Source organism: Lissotriton vulgaris, chromosome 1_1, assembly GCF_964263255.1.
Source record: "Lissotriton vulgaris chromosome 1_1, aLisVul1.2, whole genome shotgun sequence".
Lineage (NCBI taxonomy): Eukaryota > Metazoa > Chordata > Amphibia > Caudata > Salamandridae > Lissotriton > Lissotriton vulgaris.
This window is the reverse complement of record NC_141685.1, coordinates 1,745,359,172-1,745,385,700: the sequence shown is the minus strand read 5'-3', so window position 1 is coordinate 1,745,385,700 and position 26,529 is coordinate 1,745,359,172. Positions and strand designations below refer to the sequence as shown.

At 45.4% G+C, this 26,529-nt stretch overlaps 1 protein-coding gene across 2 annotated transcripts in view; it reads right to left on the bottom strand.

The window, feature by feature from the left end:
* LEMD3 (LEM domain containing 3) overlaps positions 1 to 26,529 on the bottom strand; it is a 258,857-nt gene that overhangs the window by 46,831 nt on the left and 185,497 nt on the right. For both annotated transcript variants that reach the window (XM_086919032.1, XM_086919033.1), the window contains exons 7-8: positions 18,670 to 18,771; positions 4,946 to 5,048 (exon numbers count right to left, since the gene is read on the bottom strand). In XM_086919032.1, the coding sequence (XP_086775158.1) occupies positions 4,946 to 5,048; positions 18,670 to 18,771 (205 nt within the window). The remainder of the gene's footprint in view (positions 1 to 4,945; positions 5,049 to 18,669; positions 18,772 to 26,529) is intronic.

Below are 26,529 nucleotides of genomic sequence, written 5' to 3'. Positions count from 1 at the left end.
CTGAGGGAGAAGAGGACACAGTCAGACAACAGGGAGAAAGTAAGACATTCTTGTCCAGAGGGAGTTCAAGACACACACGGTCTGTGGAGGAGAAAGAGACCCTCAAAATGACACATGGGGAGATTAGACTTACAGCGACATAAAAGAGAAAAAGCCCCTCGCTGACACGTAGGGAGAAAAACCATACAGTGGCTAAAAGGGAGAAAAAGACCCGCAATGACACGCGGGGAGCACAGACTTACTATGACTTAAAGTAAGAACAAGACCCTCACTGACACATGGGGAGACAATCGCGCACGCCTCGCACTAAGTTTTTTTTTTAAGTTTGGAGAAGAGGAGGCGGTAAGGGATGGAGGAGGGGGCCTGCACCTGTTTCCCTTACGGGCGCGAGCAGGAACCATCTGTTTATTACAAACCAATGGTTTCAAAGCTCGCTCCCGCAAGGGAAGCGCCAAACATGCACGCAATGCCATTGAAAGCAATGCAACGTGTGCACCTTTTGGGGCCAAAAACGGATTCCTAAAGGTCTTCTCCTGTGCGCGCATGCATGCTGCGTAGGCGAGACCTAAAAACTAACCACAAACAACAGGACCCAAAATTTGCAGATTACAACATGGAATCATTTGGTAAGACTAACTCAGGTTTTTAAGCTTTTATGGACAGACAGCCATTTACTCTCTAATGTCAGTTGCAGAGTAAGAAGGTTTCAATATTTAGCTAGAAGGAAAGGAACACTCAGAATACAAAAAACATGAAGTATTGACTTTGAATCTTTAGTTTATCAGCAGCACCAAGAGAGGCAGTTTTCAAGAAAGATCAAGCTAAAATCTCTCCTCTCAAAACGTTCATGGAATTTTGGGGAACATTTACAAGATCATTAAGAGCTTAGGAGCCCAGCTACAAAGTACGACAATGGAATGTTGGTGATACAGGACCTGACCCCCGAACTTAAAAGGATATTAGGTCTTGTGTGGATGCACTGATAGAGGCAACAGTTAATCACCGAGAGGGCCTCTCCAGAGCAGTTAGGGTCATCCTTTGCTTGGTTTCTTGCTAGTTTGACGATAAAGGATTGAGAATGCGTACAGAAACGCCTTCAACTACCTTATTAGAAGAGCATTCTCCAGAGTGCTTGGCTGGCAGAACATAGATGTGTAACTTGTGCATTTCCTACACAGAATTGATTTGCAGATAACCCCATCCACAGAAGACGTCATGTAACACTGTAGTTCAAAAGCCTTTCATGATTCTCTTGAAACTGGTCATTAGTGAGTCTGTATCAGCATTTTGGACACCAGGAGAAATGTCTATTGTGATTTGAAAGTTCTTGGCAATCCACATGGCTGCATCTCTAGAGATGGGGCTCTGACACTTGTACCTACCTGCTTGTTGAGGAAATACACTGTGGATGTTTTGACCATTTGTACACGTAGGGATCTTGATTTGAAGCTTGGCGGAATGGTCCCTCTTACTCGGTTCTCTCTCTTTTTGTGTGCGAGTTGAGTAGTCTGCTATTTGATGCTATATCCCTCCTTGCATGAGATCAGATATTTGCCACTGTTGCCCCTTTGCTTGATATCTTTAGATTCTCTTTTCCCCTTCTTTCGCCTATAATACTCTTGTAGAAATGGGTTCCTCTTGACTTTACCATACTTCTACTGCCATCTTTTACAATTTACCTAATTTGGGGCGGATGCAGGAGGGTTGCAAGTGAATCCAGAAAATTATTCCAACTGGATGATTGCTCATACCGGTAAGTAATCATTTTGTTTAGCTGTGTGAACCTTTTCTAGATTCACATTCTGGGCATTGATTGTATAGTGGTCTTCTCCCTAGCGAGTCTGCATTTGTAAACAGGGGTTTCAGTACTTTTAGTATCACCTGCAAATCCTTGTTAGTTTGGATATCCAAGCAGTACTTGTTCGGGAAGTTGTGCACAGAAGACCATGAGACCACTATGCAAAGGTCATATATAGACATGCTAGTAATGAATGCAAGTGTCCCTTCCCTTTTTCTTGTAAAGTGTCCTTGGTTTTTCTCCCAGTACCACTCCTGTTCCCTTGTAGCATGTCTGGATTGTTTGAACTATCCATCTTGTGATAGTCCACTTAGTAACAGGTAAACCCTTGTTTGCCAGGGCAAAAGAAAAGAAAGATTGTCTTGCTTTCCGAACTAGTTTGGTTTCCTGTGGGTAAGTCATGAGTGCCCTTCTGAAATTTAATGATGAAGAGCCCTTTCAGCTTTTCGTTTCGGTTGTTGGAAAACATAGGTAACTGAATGTCCTGCTTGACCTTAAAGTGCTAAATCATCTGTAAGAGAAACTGTGGGTTAGTTCTCATTACCACTCTGTCTTTGTGTATCTCTACAGGTAAGGCCATTCAATGAGAATGCCTGCAGTTCTTAAAGGTGTGATGGCAGTTCAGAAAGCCATCTTGCCTGTTAAATACTAGCACAAGTCTAGCATTATGCATGAGCTAAAGGCATGCCTGCATGAGCCATTTTAGCTCTAGGTTTCGGTTCCACACTGATCTGGGGGCTTATCTCTGTGGTGCTATCATCTTCACCCCCCTCTAGGAAAGCTCTTGCTGACTAAGGAGTTGAAAAAATCTGTCCTAGGACTTCCTTTCCCCAAGTATCGTACCGTTGCACTAGCACATTAACCTGTACCACTCAGCTGTGTAGTACTTCCTTGTGGAAGGTCTTCTGGACACATTTAGGTTCTACATGCCCTTATAGGTAGTAGATGGTGGCCCAATGAATCATTCGGAGCCCTACTATTAGGTTGAAGGTAGCTGGTTCAGAGTGGCACGGAAGACCCTTTTTAATTGTCAACAAGTCATAATGAGCTGGCAGGCTCGCTACAGTGTTCTGTGCCATCTCCTCTGGATCAGAGAAAAAAGCTGGTCTGGCTCCAATAGAGTGACAGCAGGATTAGAATCATGGGTGTATGCATTCTGTACAAGCAGAATTCAAGTGTGCAAAATGAATGCGTAGCCACATTTGCTATATTTATGCCAGGCCCACTTGGTTCCTATTCCGAAGAGACAGGTTAAGTCCCTTCAGAGAGACTTCATTAGCTTCATATGAGCAGGTAAGACAGCCAGAGTCAGCCCTGCAGTATAGACATTCTGGTGTGCCAAGACATCACATCTTATCTTATAGGGCTACCCAATTAAGAGTTATCGTCGAATGCACGGCAGTGGAAGCCAAAATGAAGTGGCTGTTTATGGACAGTGTTGCAGCCGGAAACTCTTTGGGATCTGCTCTGGCTGGAAAAATCCCATGAGAAGGCTGTAAAATCTTTCAGAGGGAACAGTCATGACTGAATCCGGTACCAAAAAGCTATCTGGTGCAATATGATTCACAAGTCAATATATTGGAACTTTTAAAGTACTGTTAAACAGGTGTTGCCCCCTCTTTAAGAAGTGGCAGAAGTCACAGCAAGTATTTTGAAGAAGCAATCAAAAAGCAAAATACATTTTAGATGGGTCTTTAGAGAAAGAAGGGAGAAAGAAGGGAATGGTCACCCAAAAATGGGCAGCCCCTGGGAACCAGACCTTGGTGTCATGCGGAGAACAATAAGCCCAATACTGAAAGATACAAATGGCGATAGACCGTGGTGGAGTGGCACACAAGAGAATTAAAAATTCTGATGAGACGTAGAGATTTCAAAGGAAAGGGAACCTTAGGGGAAAGAAGCAATGTAGTCCTAGTTATGAGTTGGATAGCAGCTTACATATCTGCCCCTTCTTTAGAAGCCATCCTTTTTGAATTCCTGCTGCTGGTCTGGCTGCACTTGGACATGAAAAGACCAAAGTAGTAGGGGCAATGTGGCTCCCTCCTGCATAAAGTCCTTGCCAAAAACAAATTCCATCAAGTTTGCTCTCGCTTTCAATGTCTTCTGTACAGGCCGATTTAAATTCGTAAAAGTCTGACTGGTAATGTACACTGAGGTATTTGCCTGGATGTGATTTTCTGCCCTGTATAGAAACAATTTAATTGTGGTACTGACAGTGGTCTGCAGCCCTTGTACATCTGTGTGAGCCCGTACAGTTTGATAGTGTTTAAATAACTAATCCATGTAATCGTAATAATATTTGTGATAATTCTGCCTCCTGTCTGCAGAATATTCTTCTGCTTGTGTGTTGGTGGCCCTGTTACTCCTAGACCCGGCCATCTTTTATTACATTAATTTACAATAGGCTGAGGACAATCCCCAACACGGACTACTGTGGTGCTGGCAAGGATGGCCCTCAGATTAATAGATCACACAGAACCAGGATGAGCAAAACAACTGTTGAAAAATCTTAACCAGTATGGATATTGATGGCTAGATGCTGGAGCTAGATATGCCTTGCCGAAGAAGTATGATTCTCCTTACTCTCCATCACAATGTAAAACCTTTCTTAAGCACTGCATATTAGCTCTATAATAGTCTACCAAATGTGTTAGAAGACGGCATGATGGAGTAGAACAAAAGGAGCAAGGTACGTAAACACCTCTTCAACGTATCATAGTGGCTCCATTCATTCCTAGCTTCATCATTTTTAAATCCTAGGAATATTTTAATATTAAACACTAGTCCCGTTTTAGGTACCCTTTTGCCAGTATGGTCTAAAATCTGAGAAACTCTCTCAAAGTATTAAAAAAAATGTTGTTGATTTCTGCTGTGAGTACGATAGTACATAGCTAAAGCGCAGGAGCAAAATATGTATTAACACCAATCTGAAAGCAGGTAGCAAAATGCCAGTTTAAAGTGGTAGGCTAGACCCAATTAAATAAATGCAGCAATGGAAATTATGAATAGAACACTACAGAGCACAGTCTCTCAAAATAGCTAGTTTCTCATTTTCATTTTAAAATGTTGCCCATCGGTAACGTCTTGCATATAAAGCATCTGAAAATGTACTCATTAGGATGAAGTGCAATATTTGAGCTGTCATACCTGTCTTGAGGTCGTACTAATGAGTCTCGCACATGAGGAATGGGCATGTACGGCTGCAAGTCTTTGTTTTCATGACAAGCATCATTGTGGCTCCTCAATACATCTGAAAAACAAAGTCTTCAATTTTAGTGATTAAAACCTTTTCCATCAATACTTGGATTCCTCTTCTACTGGGACACTGAAAACAATTGCACACGCAATTTCTATAACATGCCTCAAAAGCACATTTTGGCCGCACACTTGAAACCTAAAACTAAAACAAAAAATGTAGTAACAAAAATCTAGACAAGAACATCACAGTTGATTATCAGAGTAGTTCTTCAGCAGGAGTTTCTTTGATAATCGCAAGGTGATGAGTAAATTATCTATCCAAGGAGAAGTCTCAGAACAAATTAGCTAAGTCTTGATACTTAAAACATGAATTCTTTTCCAGCTCCTAATGCATCGAAATGATTCAAACAGCTTGACCATTAGCAAATTATTGATTTCAGGGGGAGTGGAAGGAGACCAGGACATGCCATTACACAATGAGCCACATGACAAGAGAGGAGCCAAAGAAAACAAAAATAATTGGTACACGTAATTTTCTGCTCTAGCAATGCACCTATGAAAAAAGTTCATTTTTCTGCAACACAATGCCATAGTGACCCGTTACAGTGTTTCTGAAAACGTTCTACAGTAGAGGACTAAATGGACGAGTTACTTACCTTCGGTAACAATATATCTGTAAGAAACATTAGTAGTGATTGATTTCTTACCTTAGAATTGCCCATAGGCGTTAAGACTGTATCCGGAAAGTTTTCGTCAGCAGTACACCTGCGCGTCGGAAGGTGGCGTTGTGCGGCTCTGCGTCCGTCGCTGGCATCGTGGTCGCCGAGATGACGTCGCGGGCGCTACTTAGACAATGCCCAGGGGTGCTGACATCAGTTCTGTACACGACTTTCCGCGCCAGGAACGCAGAGCCATGCAAGAAACTGACCACTGGTGCATTGAAACTAGTGCCTTGAAAGAGATGACCTTAACCCTAGAAATCAGTTCGCAGAACGGGGAGGATGGGTGGGGCGATAAGGAATCTATCACTATTAATGTTTCTTACATATATATCGTTATCGAAGGTTAACTAACTTGTCCATCTGAAAGAAACACAGTTATAGATTCCTTACCTTAGAATAGATACCCGAGCAATACCAACCCCGGTGGTGGGTCTGCGAACCAAGACCACACCAGAAAGTCCCAGAGAACAGTACCACCAAAGAAGCCATCTCTCCGGACAGCTGTCCAGGCAGTAATGCTTAGTAAGCATGTGCAGCGAGGCCCACGTGGCTGCCTTACAAATGTCCTGCAGGGGAACACCAGGTCTCAATGCAGTAGTGGCTGCAGTTGCTTTAGTGGAATGAGCATGCAGCCCCACCGGAGGTTCCTTTTTAGCCGAGTAACAGGCTTTGATACATAAGACGACCCAGCAGGAGATAGTTCTCTTATGCACCACCCAACCTTTCTTAGTGCCAACGTAGCCAACAAAGAGTTGGTCATCCACACGGAACTACTGTGTGCAGTTGAAATGAAATGAAAGGGCACGTTTAGGGTCCAGAAGGTGAAGCCTCTCTTCCTCCCTGGAAGGAGGCGGAAAGAAGGTGGGCAAGGTAATAGTCTGCCCAATGTGAAAGGCTGTAACAACTTTTGGCAAAAAGAAAGGATGGGCCTGAGCACAACCTTGCCCAGATGGACAGATAGAAAAGGAGGCTTACAAGAAAGAGGCTGGAGCTCACTCACCTAGCGGAGGGGATGGCAACCAGGAAGGCAGTCTTGAGGGTCAAGGGACGAAGGACAGTTATGAAGGGGCTCGAAAGGAGCACACATGACATAAGTAAGAACCAGAATCAAGTCCCACTGCAGCATCACAAACTGAATAGGAGGGAAAAGGTGTGTAATGCCTTTGAGAAATCTATTTACAACCGCGTACTTGAAAAGAGAAGGCGGATCAGGGAGCCTGAGAAAGGCAGAGATAGCAGAAAGATAACCTTTGATAGTGTCCAGAGCTGAGCCCTGCCGTGCTAAAGAGAGAAGGAACAAAAGGATCTCAGAAAGAGGGGCAGAACGGGAATCAACAGTCTTTGCCGTGCACCATGCCACAAAAATGTTCTACGTGCAGGCGTATACCACTTTAGTGGAGGGATGCCTGGCTGCCAGAATGACATCACAAACTTCAGGAGGCAAGTCGAAAGGAATCAATTGCTGCTGCTCAATCTCCACGCAAAGAGGTGGAGGCTGGACAGGTTGAGGTGGAGGCTGGACAGGTTCGGGTGGAGGACCGTCCCCTGCTGCTGCGACAGAAGATCCTCCTGAATAGACAGTCTGATCCGAAGATCGAGGCTCATACTGAGTAGCTCGGGATACCTAACTCTTCATGCCCAGTCCGGGGCAACAAGATAGACTTTGGCCTGGTCGCGTCTGATCTTCAGCACTTTGGTTAGAAGTGGTATGGGCGGAAAGGCGTACAACAGACCGCAACTCCACTTGCGACGAAAAGCGACGCAGACTGAGTGCCGACTTGGAAATTCCAATGCGCAGAACTGATGACATTACGCGTTCTCTTCGGTGGCGAAAAGATCTAACAAAGGCTCTCCCCACTGCCGAAAGAGACATTGCACCACGTCCGAGTGAAGACGACATTCGTGATCCATCATGCACCTGCGGCTGAGTTCGTCCACCCTGGCGTTCAGATACCTGCCAGCTGTTGAATCACCAGGAAAATGCTTTGATGTTCCAGCCATGTTCAGAGGCGCAGGACCTCCTGACATAGGGTCCATGACCCTACCCCGCCTGGCTTGTTGCAGTACCACATGGCAGTGGTGTTGTCAGTGAACACCTACTCTACTCTCCCCTTGACAAGAGGGAAGAAATGCCTTGGGGCAAGTCGGATCGCCTGAAGCTCCAGAAGGTTGATATAGAGCTGGGACTGCGCCGGAGACCAGAGGCCTCTGATCCCCGCCTCTCTCATGTGGCCACCCCATCCCAGGAGGGAAGCATCAGTCACTACTGTGAACTCCGGTTGGGGTTGGGAGAGGGATCTGCAGTCGACACAATGCCGGTGCGTGAGCCACTACTGCACCTGCTGTGCAGTGCCCTACAGGATCTAGATTTGATTGGACAGGTTGCCGTGATGCTGGACCCACTGGAACTTCAGGTCCCACTGCAGAGTACGCATATGCCATCTGGCATGTTTGATCAGCAGGATGCCCAGCAGCCTCAGGGTCCCTCTGACCGAAACCCGGGATAAGGGCTGAAAGAGTGGAATCAGAGCCTGAATGGGAGCAGAAACTACTCCCATGCGAACACAGGTGTGCAAGTCTCCACAGTGTCCAGTCAGCAGCGATGAACCAAGCCCTGGCAGAGATGGGCAGTTCTTATTCTAAAAGATAGACTGCTAGAGCCAATAAGAGGCACTGCAGTTTTCAAAAGTCCCTACCCCTCTATGTTCCTGGTGGAAACATTTTCCTTCAGTGGCTAACCATGTTGCAGGGCTTCCTGCCTAGTGCCTATGTTGAGAGCGGTTATCAAAAGAAATGGGAAAGGCCGGCTTCATGCTGGCTGGAGAACTCCCACCATAACAAGGACTAGTGCTGCCTACTTACTCCCATCCCTCCTGTAGGAAGCCGGCACTTCATGTGATATATTACTAAGTGGTTATATTGTGAAAAGAGCCCAGAGATTCCCAGAGAAGTGTACAGGGCGCAACGTAAACCCAAAGTGCTCTATTTGTGGTAGTGCGGTCGAGAAGTCTTAGGCCTAACACAGAGGAGTATAAAACATTTGCTATGCACACAGTAATTAATAAATGACACACAACTCAAACAGGAGATCCATACCAATTTTATAAAAATAAACTTTTCAGTTTTATTTTAAGACCAAGATGCACGTTCTAAGGCATGTACGTTTGTCACAAGAAATACTTTTCACTTTCAAAAGTGCAATTGTTCAGTTCAGTAACGGTAACCCATGGGAGGAAAACAAGAATACGGTTTTGCAGGTAAGTATACGACTTACTGTCTTGGTTTTCAGGATGAAAAATCTGCATTAGGCATGGTTGAGGTAAGTAGCAAATCAGCACCCCCAGCAGCACAGGGACGGCTGGGTGCAGGATTCAAATTCAGAATCTGGCGCCAATGTTATCCAATGGAGAAAGGGGGTAATCAAAGAGATGCTGCTCACAGGTGAGCAACAAGGTTTGGTAACCTCACCTTACCTTAACCCCAGTCTACAGGGGTTAAGGTAAGCACAGGAGGTGGGGCGGGGGGGGTGTGGGGGGAGACTTGAGGGCAGGGAGGATCACAAGGCAGCACCAAACTTACACCCTCAGCTGCAAAATGGACAGTCAGGTGAGGAGTGCCAACACAGCGTCAGGCACCCAATGCAAACCAATGGGGGACATCAGTTTTGAGGAAAGGCTGCAGGCTCAGGCCAGGAGGCCGGACAAAGAAATCCTACAGTTGGCCAGGTAAGAGTCTTACCAGGCAGGTCACTGTTGGGGGGGGGAGGGGTCTGGGGGGTTGTGTGGCCTCAGCGAGGGCTCCATAGGGGACCCTCTTCAGTCCCAGTGCCCTAGGTCCAAGGTACCATTTACTAGGGGCTTACAGGGGGTCTGAAGTGCCGTTTGGGGTACAGGCTTAGGGAAGGAGCTCTGTGCACTTCCAATTGAAACCACATCATTTTCCAGGCAAAAGGTGGGGGGCTAACCATGTCTAAAGAGGTATTCACTAGTTTTTGGGGGGTGGGGGGGGATATGTGGAAGGGTATGTGTGAGTCTATGGGCATCAAAGATGGACCACTACCTTCAGCAGTTGGCAGATAAAGACACCATTACAATATTGAGAACAATGACTGATTTTACGTAGGAAGTGGTTTGTTCTGCAGAGCCTAGTTAGCTATTCTTCAAGGTGTAAAATAGATCAATTTTTGAAAGGACGTGAATCACCATTCTGCACTCCTCCAAAAGTGTCACAGGGCCACTCCTAGTGACGGAACACGTGTTGGCTGGTTTGGTGGTTCAATACAGTAAGTGCTTCATGATAAAAAACTTTTCAAATCTACACTGGTGTCGACCACTGCATTTATATAACGCATATGATTAACATTGTGATAGCCCCACCACGTGTGCCCAGGACTGAGCTTACTTTCCAGTGTGGATCCGGCGATTCAATCAATTCTGGGTGTTATCAGGTAATTACCCCGACCTGGCAGCACCGTACCGACACAGGTCCGTAGAAGACACCACGCGTATTAGTCTGAGCGCCATTCTTCCGGACTTCACTAAAAACACCACCCCAAGCCTTTAGATCAATTTTTGACTTCAGGTCCTGTATCACCGTCTATGTGCTGTTTTTGATCAGCCAATTATCTCAAGTGTGGACAGATTAATATGTTATTTGCATTAGTCACCACCTCTAGGCAGGATGCACACAGAGTAGACTTGAGGCTGCAGGAATTTGATTGCAGTGCACAATATATAAACATTGCAATGCAATCTATGTGTAGCGTAAAAACACTCATATTATTGAGTATGAAAGCAGGCATGTTCAACTAAGTAGAACTGGCAAAAAACATTTTGAGTATCATTGTAGAGCCATGTGTTCTTAAGTTTATTTAGCTCAAAACTAAATACCCTAACTCCCGCTATGATAAAACCCAGTTGTGTGGCCCAAGTTCTGTACAATGACTAGAACCCATTTGTCTTTTGGCACCTTATGTCTCAAATATAAATGTTGAGGTTTCCCCCATCCGGGATGCTGGAGTACGAAAACAGAATAAGGAAGTGAATGGAGAAACTCAATCTAACCCAATGCATTCTACATGCGGAAAGATTTGACATGTCATGGTTCAAGGGTAACTAGTTACTTTTCACATTTTCTGTAAATGTTGCACTAAATGACAGAATGTGGCATGTTTACCAGGCAGGCTTAAGTAGCTACTACTATATCAATCTCTCAAATTTTCATCTGGGATAGTCAGCAATAGTTTTAACAATCTGAAGGAGCTAGTAAGAATGAACAAATAACAGAAAAATAAGATTTCAATTACTAGTGAGCTTATCCTATACAATCTCTCTTTCACCATATTGGCAGCCAGTTACTAAACAGGAAGGCATTTCACGCAGAGGAAGGGTTGGGAAGAACACACAAGTAACAGAACTGAAAATTCAAGAGGCATAAATCAAGAACAGTCCTATGAAAGATGCCAGAGCCGAAAATCAACGTAAGACTACCCTACCAACTTTAAACTGTACCACAAAAACATTCATTCCTATTACAGCAAAATTGGTTGACCACCATAATGAACTAAGCTCACTATCAAAGGAACAAGTCCCTGTAAACCCATCAGAATATTACCACTAAGCACAACAAACCAGGCTCACAAAAATATATTTTAAAATAGGTTTTGGAACAGAGCACCAGAGCACAAAAGTCCAATTTCAAAATAATTTACAAAAAAAAAAAAAAATCACAAACACACAAGATATAAATTTTGGTCAACACAAACATAACTCAATGGAAGATCCTGGTATGGAAGAAAGGGCTAATGTTAAATGTGTCAAACATAAATGACTTCTATAAAGAAGGTAATATTTCAGACAAAAAATGAGCAGAAATTACAAAATTACAAGACAACACACTATACAGCAATATGAATACAATAAACACAAAATGTAGTAAAAAAGAAGACAGGATACTAAAAACAATGGCTCCAATTGGGCCTATTTCTGGACACTGTTCCTCATTCATGCAAATCAAGCCAGATAGTAAAATTATGGAGAAGTATTACAATATAACATGAACGTATTAACACATTTTTAGAAGTAAAATATATAATCTGATTAAATTCTGAAAAAACCTTCACGTTTGCATACATCTCTGAAACAAAATCTATCTTCTGCGAAGGTTATTCTGGAAGCGCACGAAAAGGTACTTCACCAATTTTCAAGATTGCTACCTGGCATGTTAGTGAGAAAAGGGGAACATTGCCAACATGATTTAGCAGGAAAAACTAATTGAAAATGCTGTCCAATGAAAGATAAAATAAAATCTTCAGATCACTACAACCCTTTCAGAAGGTCACTATCTTAGGCTATGATACACTATAACAAAGTTTAGAGCTGTAAAATAGAAAACGTGTTTGCTATTTTATGGTGGTAGGAAACTGAACTTTTACAAAAGAACGCAAACACATTGATATAAACTGCCTAAATACTGATCCGTTTTGAATGAAGATGTGAGGATATATTGTGCAATGAACCTTTAGAAGGGAAAAAATTAAACTCCTATTGTTCACACAGTTGGGTGTCAACATCTGTCCAGAAAAACCAGCATAATGTATAATTAATACCTAGGTAATAACTTGAGCTATCAATCTTTAACTATGCCTTTTATACCCTTAGCTATGTCTTTTACATTTGTTCACTTTGTTATGGTTTTGTATGCGGTTTTCTAAAAAAGTTTAACTGACGTTTGAGATAAATTCAGATTAAACTTCATAATTGTCTTATATAGCTTGGCTTTGCATGACAACCAATATAAAATATGCACTAACATAATTACCCACACTTTTAATGCTAAATTAAGACATTATGTTGCAGCCATACACCTTACTAATGCCAGGTGGAGGGGGATAATTAATTAATTTTGTGTTCGTGCCCAAATGAACAAGTTACTTACCTTCGGTAACGCTTTTTCTGGTAGATACTATATCTGCCTGTGGATTCCTCACCTTGTGAATATCCCCCTTGCGTCAGCAACGTTCGGAAATTTTCTTCGTAGCACGCCGTCGTGGGCGACGTCACAGGAGCACGGCATCGCGCGCGACTCCGTCTGACGTCACCGACCCCATATTAGGCCCACGCCGGCGTGATGACGTCAGTTCCGCCCTTTTTTCCATGCCTTCGAGGCACACGGACGGACCAACGATAGCAAATATGCAAATATACAATGTACACAGTACAAATAGAACCAAATCAAAACAACAGCAGTATAATCATATATACAGAAAGACCAGGTATAGCAGAGTAGACAACGGGGAGGCGGGTGGGTCAGTGAGGAATCCACAGGCAGATATAGTATCTACCAGAAAAAGCGTTACCGAAGGTAAGTAACTTGTTCTTCTGATAGATACATCTGCCGTGTGGATTCCTCACCTTGTGAATAGATTCCCACAGCAGTCCCCACTCCCGGAGGAGGGTGTCCACTCTGCTACACCAGGAAGTCTTGGAGGACAGAGCGCGCGAAGTGGCCGTCCCTCCTCACCTCGGTATCCAAGCAGTAGTGCTTTGCGAAAGTGTGGAGGGAGGCCCAAGTCGCGGCCCTGCAAATATCCTCAACAGGTACACCCCTAGACAAAGCAGATGTTGCAGACTTTGCTCTAGTTGAATGAGCTCTAATGCCCTCAGGAGGGTCCTTACCCGCAAGGGAGTAGCAGATCTTGATGCACAGGATTATCCACCTGGAAAGAGTGCGCTTGTGCACCGCTCTGCCCTTCTTGCAGCCAGCAAAGCCAACAAACAGCTGGTCGTCCATCCGGAAGTCCTTAGTCCTGTCCAGATAGAAGGACACCGCCCTCTTAGGGTCCAGGCGATGCAGTCTCTCTTCCTCCTTAGACGGGTGAGGGGGAGGATAGAAGGTAGGAAGGGTAATGGACTGCCCAAGATGAAAAGGAGTAACCACCTTAGGCAGAAAAGCAGCCCTGGTCCTAAGAACCATCCTTTCTGCATGAATGGTCAGGAATGGGGGTTTGGAACTTAGAGCTTGAAGCTCACTTACCCTCCTTGCCGAGGTGATTGCAACGAGGAAGATAGTTTTAAAAGAGAGAAGCCTCAATGGACACTTGTGCAAGGGTTCGAAGGGAGAACCCATTAAAAAGGTCAGCACAAGATTCAAATCCCATTGAGGAACCACAAAAGGGGTAGGAGGAAACATATTCACAAGACCCCTCAAAAATCTCACAACCACCGGAGACTTAAAGAGAGAAGGCTGATCCGGCAAACATAGAAACGCCGATAAGGCCGAAAGATAACCCTTGACCGTGGACACAGCCAAACCTTGTTGTGCCAGATAAAGGGCAAACTGTAAAATATTAGACAAATGAGCCTTCAAAGGGTCAATATCCCTCTCCCTGCACCAAGAAACAAATTTTGTCCACCTATAGGAATAAATGGACTTAGTGGTGTCACGCCTGGCAGAGAGAATGACATCCACCACCTCGTGAGGGAGAGAAAAAGAACTCAAGTTGCCCCGTTCAATCTCCAGGCATGAAGGTGTAATGTCTGGAGGTGGGGGTGTAGAACCTGCCCCTCCAACTGAGAGAGGAGGTCTGCCCTGTGAGGGAGACGGAGCGGCGGGTGAGAGGATAGGTGGAGTAGGTCCGAATACCACACCCTTCTCGGCCAATCCGGGGCGACCAATATGACTTGGGCCCGGTCTTGACGAATCTTCCTCAGAACCCGAGGAATCAAAGGTATGGGGGGGGAAACACGTAAAGGAGTCGATCTCCCCAACTCAACTGAAACGCGTCCCCCAATGCTCCTTGCATCGGATACTGGAGACTGCAGAATGAAGGGCAGTGAGCATTCTCGCGAGTGGCAAATAGATCCACCCGAGGCGTCCCCCACATCCGAAAGATGTCGCGAACAACCTCCGGGTGAAGCCTCCACTCGTGGTCGGCGGAAAACTGCAGACTGAGACTGTCTGCACGCACGTTCAGAATCCCGGCCAGATGATTTGCCACCAGACAAATCTGATGGTCCTGAACCCAGGACCAGAGACGCAGAGCCTTTCTGCAGAGACACTGCGACCCTACTCCTCCCTGCTTGTTGATGTACCACATCGCAGTCGTGTTGTCCGTTAGGACCTGGACCGAACGACCGCGAAGGGAAGGGAGGAAGGCCTTGAGCGCCAAACGTATCGCCCTCAATTCCAGAAGGTTGATGTGAAACAACCTTTCTTCCGGAGACCAAAGACCCTTGACCTCCAGGTCTCCCAGATGAGCACCCCACCCGAGAGTGGATGCATCCGATATCACTGTGGCCACTGATGGAGGTAGCTGAAAAGGCTTTCCCTGTGACAGATTGCCTTCCACGCCCCACCAGGACAGATCCGCTGCAGTTTCTCTGGAGATCCTCACAGACTCCCTGAGATCTCCGTTGTGCTGATACCACTGCCTGCGGAGGCACCACTGGAGCGCCCTCATGTGCCAGCGTGCATGACTGACCAACAGAATGTAAGAAGCCATCAGACCGAGCAGGCGAAGGACCTTCAGGACTGGAACAACCGCTCCATTGACGAATAAAGGAATCATTTCCTGAATGTCGCGAATCCTTTGAGGTGGAGGGAATGCACGACATACAGAAGTGTCCAGTACCGCACCTATGAACAGGTTGCGCTGGGAGGGCACCAGGTGAGATTTGGGTAAGTTTATCGAAAAACCCAACCTGTGCAACAACTGAGTTGTCTCCTGCAGATGATGGAGCACCATCTCCGGCGACTCTGCTTTGATCAGCCAGTCGTCTAGATAAGGGAATACAGGAATCCCTGACCTTCTGAGATGCGCCGCCACCACCGCCATCACCTTGGTGAAAACTCGAGGCGCAGTAGTAAGTCCAAACGGGAGGACCGCAAACTGATAGTGCTGCGATCCCACCGTAAAACGGAGATACTTCCTGTGCGACTTCAGGATTGGGATGTGAAAATACGCATCCTGCAAGTCGATCGACACCATCCAGTCTTCTTCCATCAGCGCCAGAAGAACCTGAGCAAGGGTGAGCATTTTGAACTTCTCCTGTTTGAGATAGAGGTTCAAAATCCTGAGATCCAGGATAGGCCGAAGTCTGCCATCCTTCTTGGGAATCAAGAAATACCGGGAGTAGCACCCTTGACCCCTCTCCTGCTCTGGAACCACCTCTATCGCTCCCTTTCGAAACAGAGCCAGGACTTCCTCCTGCAGGAGAAGCAGGTGGTCCTCCGAGCAATAACCTTGGCAAGGAGGGTAATTGGGAGGGAACTCCTGAAAAGGAAGTGCATACCCATTCTCTACGAGATTGAGAACCCAAAGATCTGATGTAACCGATTCCCAATCTCGTAGAAAGTGAGTAAGCCGACCCCCTACTGGCCCTACATGATCCAGAATGGTGGATCTAGGGCTGCTTTGCTGATGCGGGTGGGGGTTGGGCATTATTGGAGGAAGTGGAGGAAGAGGAGACTTGACGTCCACGTCCACGACCCCTCTGTCTACCTCTATAGGACTTATATAGAGGGTTCTGCTGCTGCTGCTGTTGTTGGCCCTGCTTGAAGGGACGAAAAGAAGATTTACCAAATCCCTTGAATTTTCTAGCTGCAGACCCTCTCATCTGCAGACCCAACGACCTCGCAGTGGCACGGCTGTCTTTAAACCTTTCCAAGGCCACATCAGCCTTCTTACCAAAAAGGCCAGATCCTTCAAAGGGTAAGTCCAGCAAGGTAGATTGTACATCCGCTGAGAAATCAGATGACTTTAACCATGCGGCTCTCCTAGTTGCAATGGATGAGCCCATAATTCTGGCAACTGAATCCACAGTGTCCATGCCGCTTTGGATGACCATGCGGGCCGCAGCCTGAGTGTCAGAGATGACTTCATTAAAGTTTTTCCTATCCTCCTCAGGAAGTTTTGGTGACAATTGCTTCACTGAGTCCATCAGCGCGTGCACATATCTACCTAAAAGGCAAGTAGCATTTGACGACTTTAGAGCCATGCTTCCAGAAGAGAAAGTCTTCTTCGCAGCCTGATCCAATTTCTTAGACTCTTTGTCAGCAGGCACTTGAGGGAAGGAGCCTGCCGCCCTATTAGAGCAAGCCGCCTGAACCACAAGACTTTCCGGAGACGGATGCGTAGAAAGAAATGCAGGGTCATCAGGAGCCACCCTATAGCGCCTTGCAATAACCCTTGAAACTGCAGGAGCAGACAACGGCCTCTTCCAAATTTCCTTAATCGGATCTGTCAAGGCATCAGTAAACGGCAAAGTTGGCTCCACAATTGAAGATGGAGAATGCAGGACTTCTGTGAGAATGTTGGGCTTGTACTCCACTGTGGGCAGCTTTAAGTTAAGAAGGTCAGCAGCCTTCCTAATAACCACGTGATAAGGAGCCACGTCCCTTGATGGTGCATCAGAAGCCGAAGGCAGACCCCACTCGGGAGAGAGTTCCAGACCACTAGCATCCCGAAGCTCATCGAAGTCATCACCATGATCAGGAAGCTCGCCTTCTTCCACATCTGAACTCTCATCATCCTTTTGCTCGAGAAGACGCTGAGCTCTTCGCCTCGACCATTCCATTCGAATCGAAGTCGACGGATCCGGTAACGACTCCGACGGAGCCGGTTCCGACGTCGCTCGAGGAACCGAAGCAGGAGGACGAGAGTCATGAACAGGCGTGGCACCTCGATCTCGACTGCGAGGTCGATCCGGAGTCGGCGAAGCCGCATGCGGAGTCGAGGACCTCGGTGGAGCCGTACCGAGCCAAGGTGAAAGAGGCGCCGGCATAAAAGGCATAAATGGAGCAGGGGCATACGACTGAGGAATACCCAGGTTGTACGATAACGGACCCATGGGGCCACCAGGCGCTCCAGCGGGGTACATTGCCCTAGAATAAACTCCAAACATCGCATTGAGAAAATGCGAGGGATCCTGCCCAGGACCAGGAAAGGAAGGGTACGGACCTACCGGATGTTGCAAAGGAGAGACAAAGTCCTTACGGTGTTTGTGAGACCTTCTCTTCGAGTCAGAGGAATCCTTCCCCGAATGATGTCTCGAACTGTGCTTCCTCCTCTTATGCTTTCTCCTCGAAGAGCTCGAAGCATGCCCGGAAGCCGACTTAGATCTAGACCTAGACCTTTCTCTGGACTTCGACTTCGCCTTGGACCTCGAGTCGTCTCCAGACCTCGAACCCGCTCTGGACCTTGACGCCGATCTCGACCGAGACCTTGGCTTCGACTTCGATCTCCGTGACGTAGATCTCGAAAGCCGCCCAGAGTCTTTTTTCACCTTCGCCAAAAGCAACTTTGCTTCACGCTCCAGAAGCGCCTTCGGATTCATCTTAAAACAGGACTCGCAGTTCTTGACGTCGTGGCCCGATCCAAGACACCACAAACAATCCTTATGTGGGTTAGTGATAGACATCATGCGGGCACAAGACCTACATGGCTTAAAGCCTGTTTTCCTCGACGACATCTCCGGAGAAGAACAAAGTCGTAAGAGAGAAACAGTGACAAATATTAGTCAGAAAGATACTAGGTATCGCTGAAGATCCCGAAAACCGTTAGCGTCGGAGACGCGGAAAAAAGGGAACTGACGTCATCACGCCGGCGTGGGCCTAATATGGGGTCGGTGACGTCAGACGGAGTCGCGCGCGATGCCGTGCTCCTGTGACGTCGCCCACGACGGCGTGCTACGAAGAAAATTTCCGAACGTTGCTGACGCAAGGGGGATATTCACAAGGTGAGGAATCCACACGGCAGATGTATCTATCAGAAATTTGATGTCTCCCATGCAGCAATCACATGGGGATAATAAGGCAGTTGAAACCATGATTGCAAATTCAATGGGGAAGAAAAACCCCAAAAAAACGACATTTGTGCTGAAACTTTATTACCTTTATATAGTTTTATGAACAATTACTGAAATATAAGATCTTAAAATTCCAATTTCATACCTATTATTTTGACCACCATGTCATACATTTGCCTGGTTTCTTCCTCTTCTTTTGTCCAACGATATTTCACGTAGTAAATGATAGCCCAAATTAGCATAATTCCTGAAATAAAGAATCGTTTAAATTGTTTTAGCTTTTTATAATACAAAAAAAGTCCTGAATTAATCAGTTACATTTTTTTAATGTAATTTATTTTTTTAACTTTTTTTTTAGCTTTTAAGTCTGTGACACATCAAAAGCATGCAGAACAGTAATGGTAACAGCATCACATCATCCAAATGAAAATAGAAAAATGTACTCGCTGCAGTAACCACATCAACATACTCGCTCAGGCTACAAGTTGAGGGAATTCTAGAGCGAAGAAAGAGGACCAGAAACACTTGCACAGCCTAGTATTTTTTGCCTGTGCACTATTTCATATGTGGATCAGACACACATTATCAGGCCCTCCTTTCACACTTCTGTACTTAATAATTCTGCCTAACCAGATGATGGATATGACCGTTCTAAAGTGGAGTCCGTGAAAATGAGAAAGTAAGAAGAAGTGAAGGAGAACACCGACAAACACTCAAATTACTACAAGAAGTGAATTTTTCTTTTAATCAGTCAAGCACATTACCAATGCTCACATGCACCAAATGACTGCAAGACACAGAACTGTAATGTGGCATCAGCAAAGATGTTGTGAAGAATAAAACAAAATCATTTGAGCTTTAAGACAAGCTCTTGTGGAGTACTGCCAAAAGAGCATGTGGAAAAGCTTATTTAGCTGTCCAAAAACCATTTTGAGTACAGATCACAAGTTAGAAAGCAGTTGAGGATTCTCAGGAAGAAGTAGCAAAATGGCCACTTACCGGTAGGAGTCATTCTGCGGAAGAATTTTTTGGACTTACATGCTATTATGCATCATCCTGCCATCTATTGGTTTGATCCTGAACACTTCTCTTAGTCCTTAGTTACTGTTGCTTTTCGCTTATAATCATCACTACTTCTCTTTCACACTTTTTCTAACTCTTCTTATCCAATTTTTCACTCTCTAATTCAATATCATTTTTATAAATATTTTACTTATACGCTCGGTCGTAATTTTACAGCCTAGAATAAGTCACGCTTGTGACTAAACACGTGTTGGCTGTTTTTCTGAAGCTAGCACAAGAATACTGAATGTGTTGAATAAACCATGTTTCTATGCTAAGCATATCCTTAGGTTGTGGAGAGTACACTACTGTTCTACTCCGCCTGGGTTGCCAAATTCATTAATATTGTACACAGTTGGGGTCTTAGGGCCTAAACTGTAATAAGCACCTTGAGTAGAGGGTGTCCTTAAAGCCATGAGAAGCACCGTCTGTGATATCGCTAATTTTTAATTAAATATCCACTATATACATTCGGTCTTCAACAAGGTCCGAACAGTAAACCACTATTACCATTTGTTAATTGCTAATGTGCTTTAAAGGTGTTTCTCTTATTTTTTTATTTATTTATTTATTTATTGAAGTTTTGTATAGCGCTAGCTGGACCGGAAGGTATCAGAGCGCTTCACAGCATGTACAATTATGAGCAAACAAGTTCTGAACGGAAAACGAGAGCAGAGAAGAAAACAAAAACAAAAAAACACCTTCAGTATACCAACTCAAAGGCAATATGTAAACAGTTGCGGAACATATCTCCAGGTGGAGGGGTTTCAAGAAGGGGAATAGTAATCCTTCCCCAAGTCCTTTCTGGGTTACTCTTTACGGTCGAGAGCGCTCTAGGAAGAGGGCTTTGAGAAGTGTCATGAATTTTGGGAAGGAGGTGGTCATTCTGATGTGAGGTGCGATGGAGTTCCAAATCTTAGGTGCATTACCCGCAAAGGATTTATTTGCGGTTTTGAGTTTGAGCCTTCAGTGGGATGAGTAGAAGCGTGTTGGAGCTTCTGAGGTTCTTAACCTTAAAGAACCTCATAGAACCTCATTTCTTGGGGATGGGGGGGGGGGGAAATTGCATGTGAATCCAGAATATTCTTCAAGCTGGTGCTGTTTCCCAGAGTGAATCTTTTCTGGATTAACTTGAGGTGCATTGATTTTGTAGCTGTACCCTTTGTCCCTTTGGACGTTGGGTTTAAATGAGGTTGCAGTGGCAAACAAATGTAATAATGTATTATTACACCTGCAACTCTATTCACTTGATTGTCCACTCAGAAGTATTTTGTGAATTTGAATTCTAGCTCAACATCAAGGATACAAAGAACTAGCTTCCTTTCCTGACTTTCTTTGGAATTTTTACGAAGTATATTACTGCCCTTCACAAATCCAGTGTATACAGGGCTCCACTAGTATCGGCAGGGCATTCCCCAGAGATCAGTTATGTGGGTGCCTGGAAGCGAAGTCTTGGCATTTTACGATTTCTGGTGTTGTGACCAAGTCTAACTCTGAAGTGCCCTAATCTTTTAACACTGTTTCAAATACTTGTTTCAAATACTTGTTGGTTTAGTTCCTATTCATGCGAGACGGCTACTTGCCTTCATTGTCAGCTTCTACGTTTTCTATCCTTGGAAGGTGTATAACTATCCTTTTCTGGTTGACCCTGCATCAAATCTCCTCAACTCGTGCGGATAGTGCATATTACCTTGTCCCTCCTTATTTATTGAGATAGAATATTGCGGTTATGTTGGCTATTTGGACTGGCACTCTCTCTCCATACCCACGTTACAAAGGCCTTTAAAGCCAGGTTCACCAGTATTGAGTTCCAGGGCATTTGCCTGTTTTGGACTCCCTCCTCTATTTTCCTCGGTTCCCAGATATTGAGTTTTTCCATGTGTGCTCCCAAGTCCATGTGGGATGCATCCTTGGTGATAGTCACCACTGAAGTCAGTTGCATGAAAGGTCTATTATGCAGTCCATCATTCCACCAGGTCATCTTGTCCTGCATCATCTGGGTTACAACCACAACATCCTCTCAGCTCACTGTTGTCTGTAGCCACTGGTTTTGGAGCCATTCCTGAATTGGTCTCATATGTATTCTTAAAAGGGGAATCAGAAGGATGCAGGAGGCCATCATGCTCATTTTTCCCACAGTCCTCACCATCACAGACTGCAGTGGCGAGCCTGTACTTTTATTGCTTGGATTCACTGGAGAGCGGGTAAGACTTTGCCTCCACTGTGTTCATTCTACTCCTAGAAACATCTTTTCTTTCTCCAGATCCGAGGAGGTTGTGTCCAAGCTTATTGTGAACCTCAGCATATGGAGAGTGCCCATGACTGTTCTGATGCTCCTTCTGCATTGAGCGAAAAAGCTTGCTTGTGCTAGTCCATTTAGGTAGTGCTATACATGTATCCCATTCCTTTTTAAGTATGCTGCCATGGAGGCAAAGTATTTTCTAAATAATTTGGGTGTAAATTTGACATAAAGTGAAGTACTACAAATTGATAGTGTACCTTGTTAACCACAAAGCACAGGAATTGCTGGTCTGTGGTTCATGGGAATGAGTAGGCAAGCGTCCTTTAGGTCTAGGGTCGCCTTAAAGTACTTTTCCCACAGCTGCAGTATGACTTCTTGTAGCACGGTCATCTTGAATATTTGGGGTTTTAGGCATTTGTTTAGGAAGCGAACATCCAGGCTTGGGCCTAGTGCTTTGTCTGGCTTTGGTCCCATAAAATATGCCGAGTGGTTTGACCAGTCAACCTCTGTGAGGGTAACTATTTCTACTGCATGCTTTTGCAACAGGTGTTGTGACTCGTGTTGCATACATAGATTTTCTTTTGTGTGGTCTTTCCCTTGGCCTGAGGCATGGAGGCGTTTTACCAGTTCTATGGAGTAGCCATGTTGGATAATGTTGAGAATGTATCTGTCTGATCTGCCACCCACATCTTTTCCTGTAGGAAAGCTCCTCTCCTCCCCCAACTGGTGTTCTGTGGAGGTGGTGTTGTTAGGAGTCCTTTGTGTAAGGAGCTTGTCCCTCTGTAGAGTGTCCTCTCCCTCTTGCTCTGAAACCAAAAGGCTGGTGCTGGGATGACTAGAAATGCGACTGTTGCATGTCGCCTGTTGCTTGCTTGCCTGTTTGTAAGACGGCAAGTGAAGTAACGCCTTTGAAGCGTCCTCTTCCGGTTGGTCTCCTCATGGGGGCTGTACCCCTTTGTTGGTGTCCTTGGAATAGCAGCATCCACTTGGTTTTTGCCAGGTTGTTGCCCTTTTTTAAACTCCTGCTTCGGGTTATCTACTGCAGAGCCAAACAGTTGGTCTCCAGTGAAAAACGTGGTGCTCACCTGCACCTTGTTCTTGAAGCAAGACACCTACAGCAAGATCTAGCTCCTCAAGTTTATCCTGTGACTATCTGTGCGCTTGACATGTCTGCGGCTTCTAGTGCAGACTTCAAGCATGTGTTGGCAATGGTATTCCCCTCATCCATGTGCAAGGCGGTCAGTTTCTGCTACTGCTTCAGAAGATGTTCATTAGCTACTGGACTTCTTTCCAATGTTGGTGGGCATACCAGTTCAGTGGGGCTCCTTTCTTTAGTTGTGACTGTAGGAAGCTAACTTTTTAAATACCAAAAAGAGGTATATTGTACAGAGCATTCAGGAAACCCCATATGAGTGGACAAGTCTTTCTTTAACAATCACAAGGTGCTCTTTTTGGGGGTAATGTGGTTGAGAAGCCTTGGGTTTATCAAGGAGTGTTAGACATCTGTTGCATACACAGTCAATAAACACACTCAATAAGGAGATCCATGCCAATTGAGAATAATAGAACATATTTTTATATATTTTTAGAGACAAAGAACTGCGTTATTGGGTAAGTACTTTTTAAAATAGAAGTTTTTACGAAAATACGTAAATACACTTGAATTGTCTCAAATGCAGTGATGTTATCCGATGGGGGAAAACATATACAGCATAAAGGTACTTAGCAGCGACGTACAGGACCAGTCTTCTACAGTTAATGTAAGCATGGGGTATAGTCCAAGGCAGCACCAACAGGACAACCTTGATAGGCTCTGGGGCGTCTGGGTGCAGAGGTGCTTTATGCAGCAGGTGCCCCATTGGTTTCAAGAGGAACAGTACTGGGGAAAAAGACACTTCAAGCTGGGACTGCGGGACCAGTCCAGTTGAACCGACAGTGGGACTCAGTCCTGGAGATGCTCTGGCACGTAGGGACACAGTCTACTTCTCCTCGAGCTGTAGGGCTTGTGGTTGAGGGGGCCTTCATACAGAGGCTGCAGGAGGCGACTGGAAGTCTTTCTGGGCAAACCCAAGGTGGGGTTAGACTCTGGAGAGTCTCAGGATCATGTTTGCAACGCTGGCCCACTTCGACTCAGGTTGGGAGGCATGGGTGCGGTGGTGCTTTCCAGTGTCGGGTGTTCGTGGTCCAAAGTCCTACCTATTCTTCTTGGTTGCCTGCAGGGTAGTAGCTCCGCTACTCCAAGGAAGATGCTGATTGCTTCTTGATGTCCTGGCAGTCCTTTCAGGCTTTTAGTTGTAGAACAGCTGCAGGACGAGTCGTCTTTGGTGCAACTGTAAGGGAGAGCAGGAAGTTCGGCAGGGTTGGTGCGAAGTCCGTTCTTGCTCTACACAGCTCTTTAGTGTCCTTAGGTCGACAGAATCTGCTTTCCTGGTGTCAGTGGCTCCCACAAATACTAGATTTAGGGGTGTTAAGGGAAGTGAAGGGTGGTACCCAATGTGCTAGTTAGCCTTGGGGTCACTACACCCCAATACGACCACTTCTAATGGGAAATGGGCATAGCACTGTTAGAGTTCCTAATTCTGCCATCACCAAAATGGTGGACTTTACTAAAGGGGGGCTAATTAGGCAGCTCACCTTAGGGGTGTGACCGGCCTGGCAGTGCACCATGTCTCAAAGCAGATCTAATTCCCCGCATATCCTGGTGCCAAATAGGCTCAGGGCAGGGGGTTGTCATTTCCCCAGTGCAGGGAAGCAGTGGTCAAATATCAAAGGCAGTAGAGGCATTTGAAACCTCCTACCATGATATGCTGAATACGTAGGCATCCTGCTTGGAGGTGGTGACAACACATCCGGCTACAGCAGGCATGGTTTCTGTCTTTGGAGAGCATCGGCTCACACCTGCAGGAGTCAGAAACCGGTCTGTGGGGGCAGGCTGGTCTACACCAGCCAGCCAGCACACTAGAGGCTGGTAGGTTTTCAGGGAGCACCTCTAAGGTAACCTCTGGGTGCATGTATTAATAAATACAGCACTGGAATCTGTGGGTTTATTAATACAAGGTGTCTTGATACCAAACATCATACATTTCAGTAAAGCCATCATGTAGCTGGGGAACTCGTTTTTATCAGTGTCCAGCAGTGTATTTAAAATGGGTTACCTGTACGCTGGAGATATCCAAGGATTGACTGAAACATCACTGAGACATATCTGCTCATGCACATGTATATGTATAGTATAGAGCACCCTGCCTTAGGGCTGGTAGGCCTACTGTAGGTCTTGCCTATATTGTGTGTATTGTCTGCAGGCATGGCACACAGGGATGCGTACCATTCAGTGCTTTCACTTTTCTACACAACAAATTACATAGCCTGCAATGGCAGCTTGCATGTTGGTGCTAAGTGGTCCTTTAGGGTTGTACAATTCTTGCTGCAGCCCTTTGGTACCTAGGGCAAGGAGGCTAAAGAGGGTACCAGAGGTACCAGTTACAAGGGACTTACAGGGGGGGCTAAAGGTATTGCTAACTGGAGGAACAATTGTACAGTTTAGGGAAAGAGACCCAGGACTGGGGACCTGGATAGCAGGAACCCAGGCACATCTGTCAAAATTGCATCAGATACTAGGCAAAAAGTGGGGGTGACTATTTTAACAAGCACTGGCGTTGCCAATAGGTCTCGCAGTAGGAAAGTTGGAGCTATTGGTTTTGTAAATGACAAAGCCCTTTATGTTTTTAAAATGAAAACAATAATAAAAGGCATTGTTATTTGCAATTGTAATAGCTCCAACTTTCCTACTGCGAGACCTATTGGCAACGCCAGTGCTTGTTTGAACAGTGCTCACCCCGAAATCGTGCGCTTGATGGGACGGTCATATGTGATAATACAAAGGCGGCTTGGTGAGACAAAAAATTCCCTGGATCATATACATTGGTGAAGCAGGGGAGACGGGATTAATCTCAGATTTTTTTTATTTCACACTGCAATTCAGTCATGTTCATTTATATTGTGGTTTCACTTAAATACAAGAGCATAACACATGATGAAAAACGTTGTTCTAATTAGCAGTATTAGTATCTATACATTGCTTCCTCCACATGAATAATAAGTGTTAAAAAGCAGACAGTAGTAGCAGGAATGCGTCTCCTACACTTTTAAACAGTACGTTTGCGTGGTTGTGTGAGCCAGCCATTGTTTTTGCAGCTTTACAGGGCGATTGTACATATTTTGGGTAGAAATGTTCGGCTTAGATGTTTTCTGTGTTCCGATTACACGTCCACACAGGGACAATTTGGGTTTCTGGATTCGTTTGTTGGGTGTTGTTGTATAGTGTCACGTGTCAGGAGGCTGATCGGATTTTTTCCTATCTGTCTTTGAACCCCAGAGCTGTGTGTCTGCACGTGTTTTTATCCATTAACTTGGAGCCGAGTTGTTGTGTTTCTTTGAAGACACGTAAGGAGGTCAGGCAAAAAGAGGCATAATGTCCTTATCCCCTCCGACATCGTGCCATGATGATGTTTTATATCATGCGTGTTATTTTTTGAAGGAGTTACTGAGCTGGACTTAGTGTGTGCGAACGGGCGGCCCCACAGAGGCACAAAATTCTGATCTGTGTGGTGGGGGCGCCCAGTCCATTTTGAAAATATTTCCCCAAGAGAGGGCGAGCAGTTAATGAGAAAATGCGCAAAGTTGGGCTGGCCTGTAAGGAGA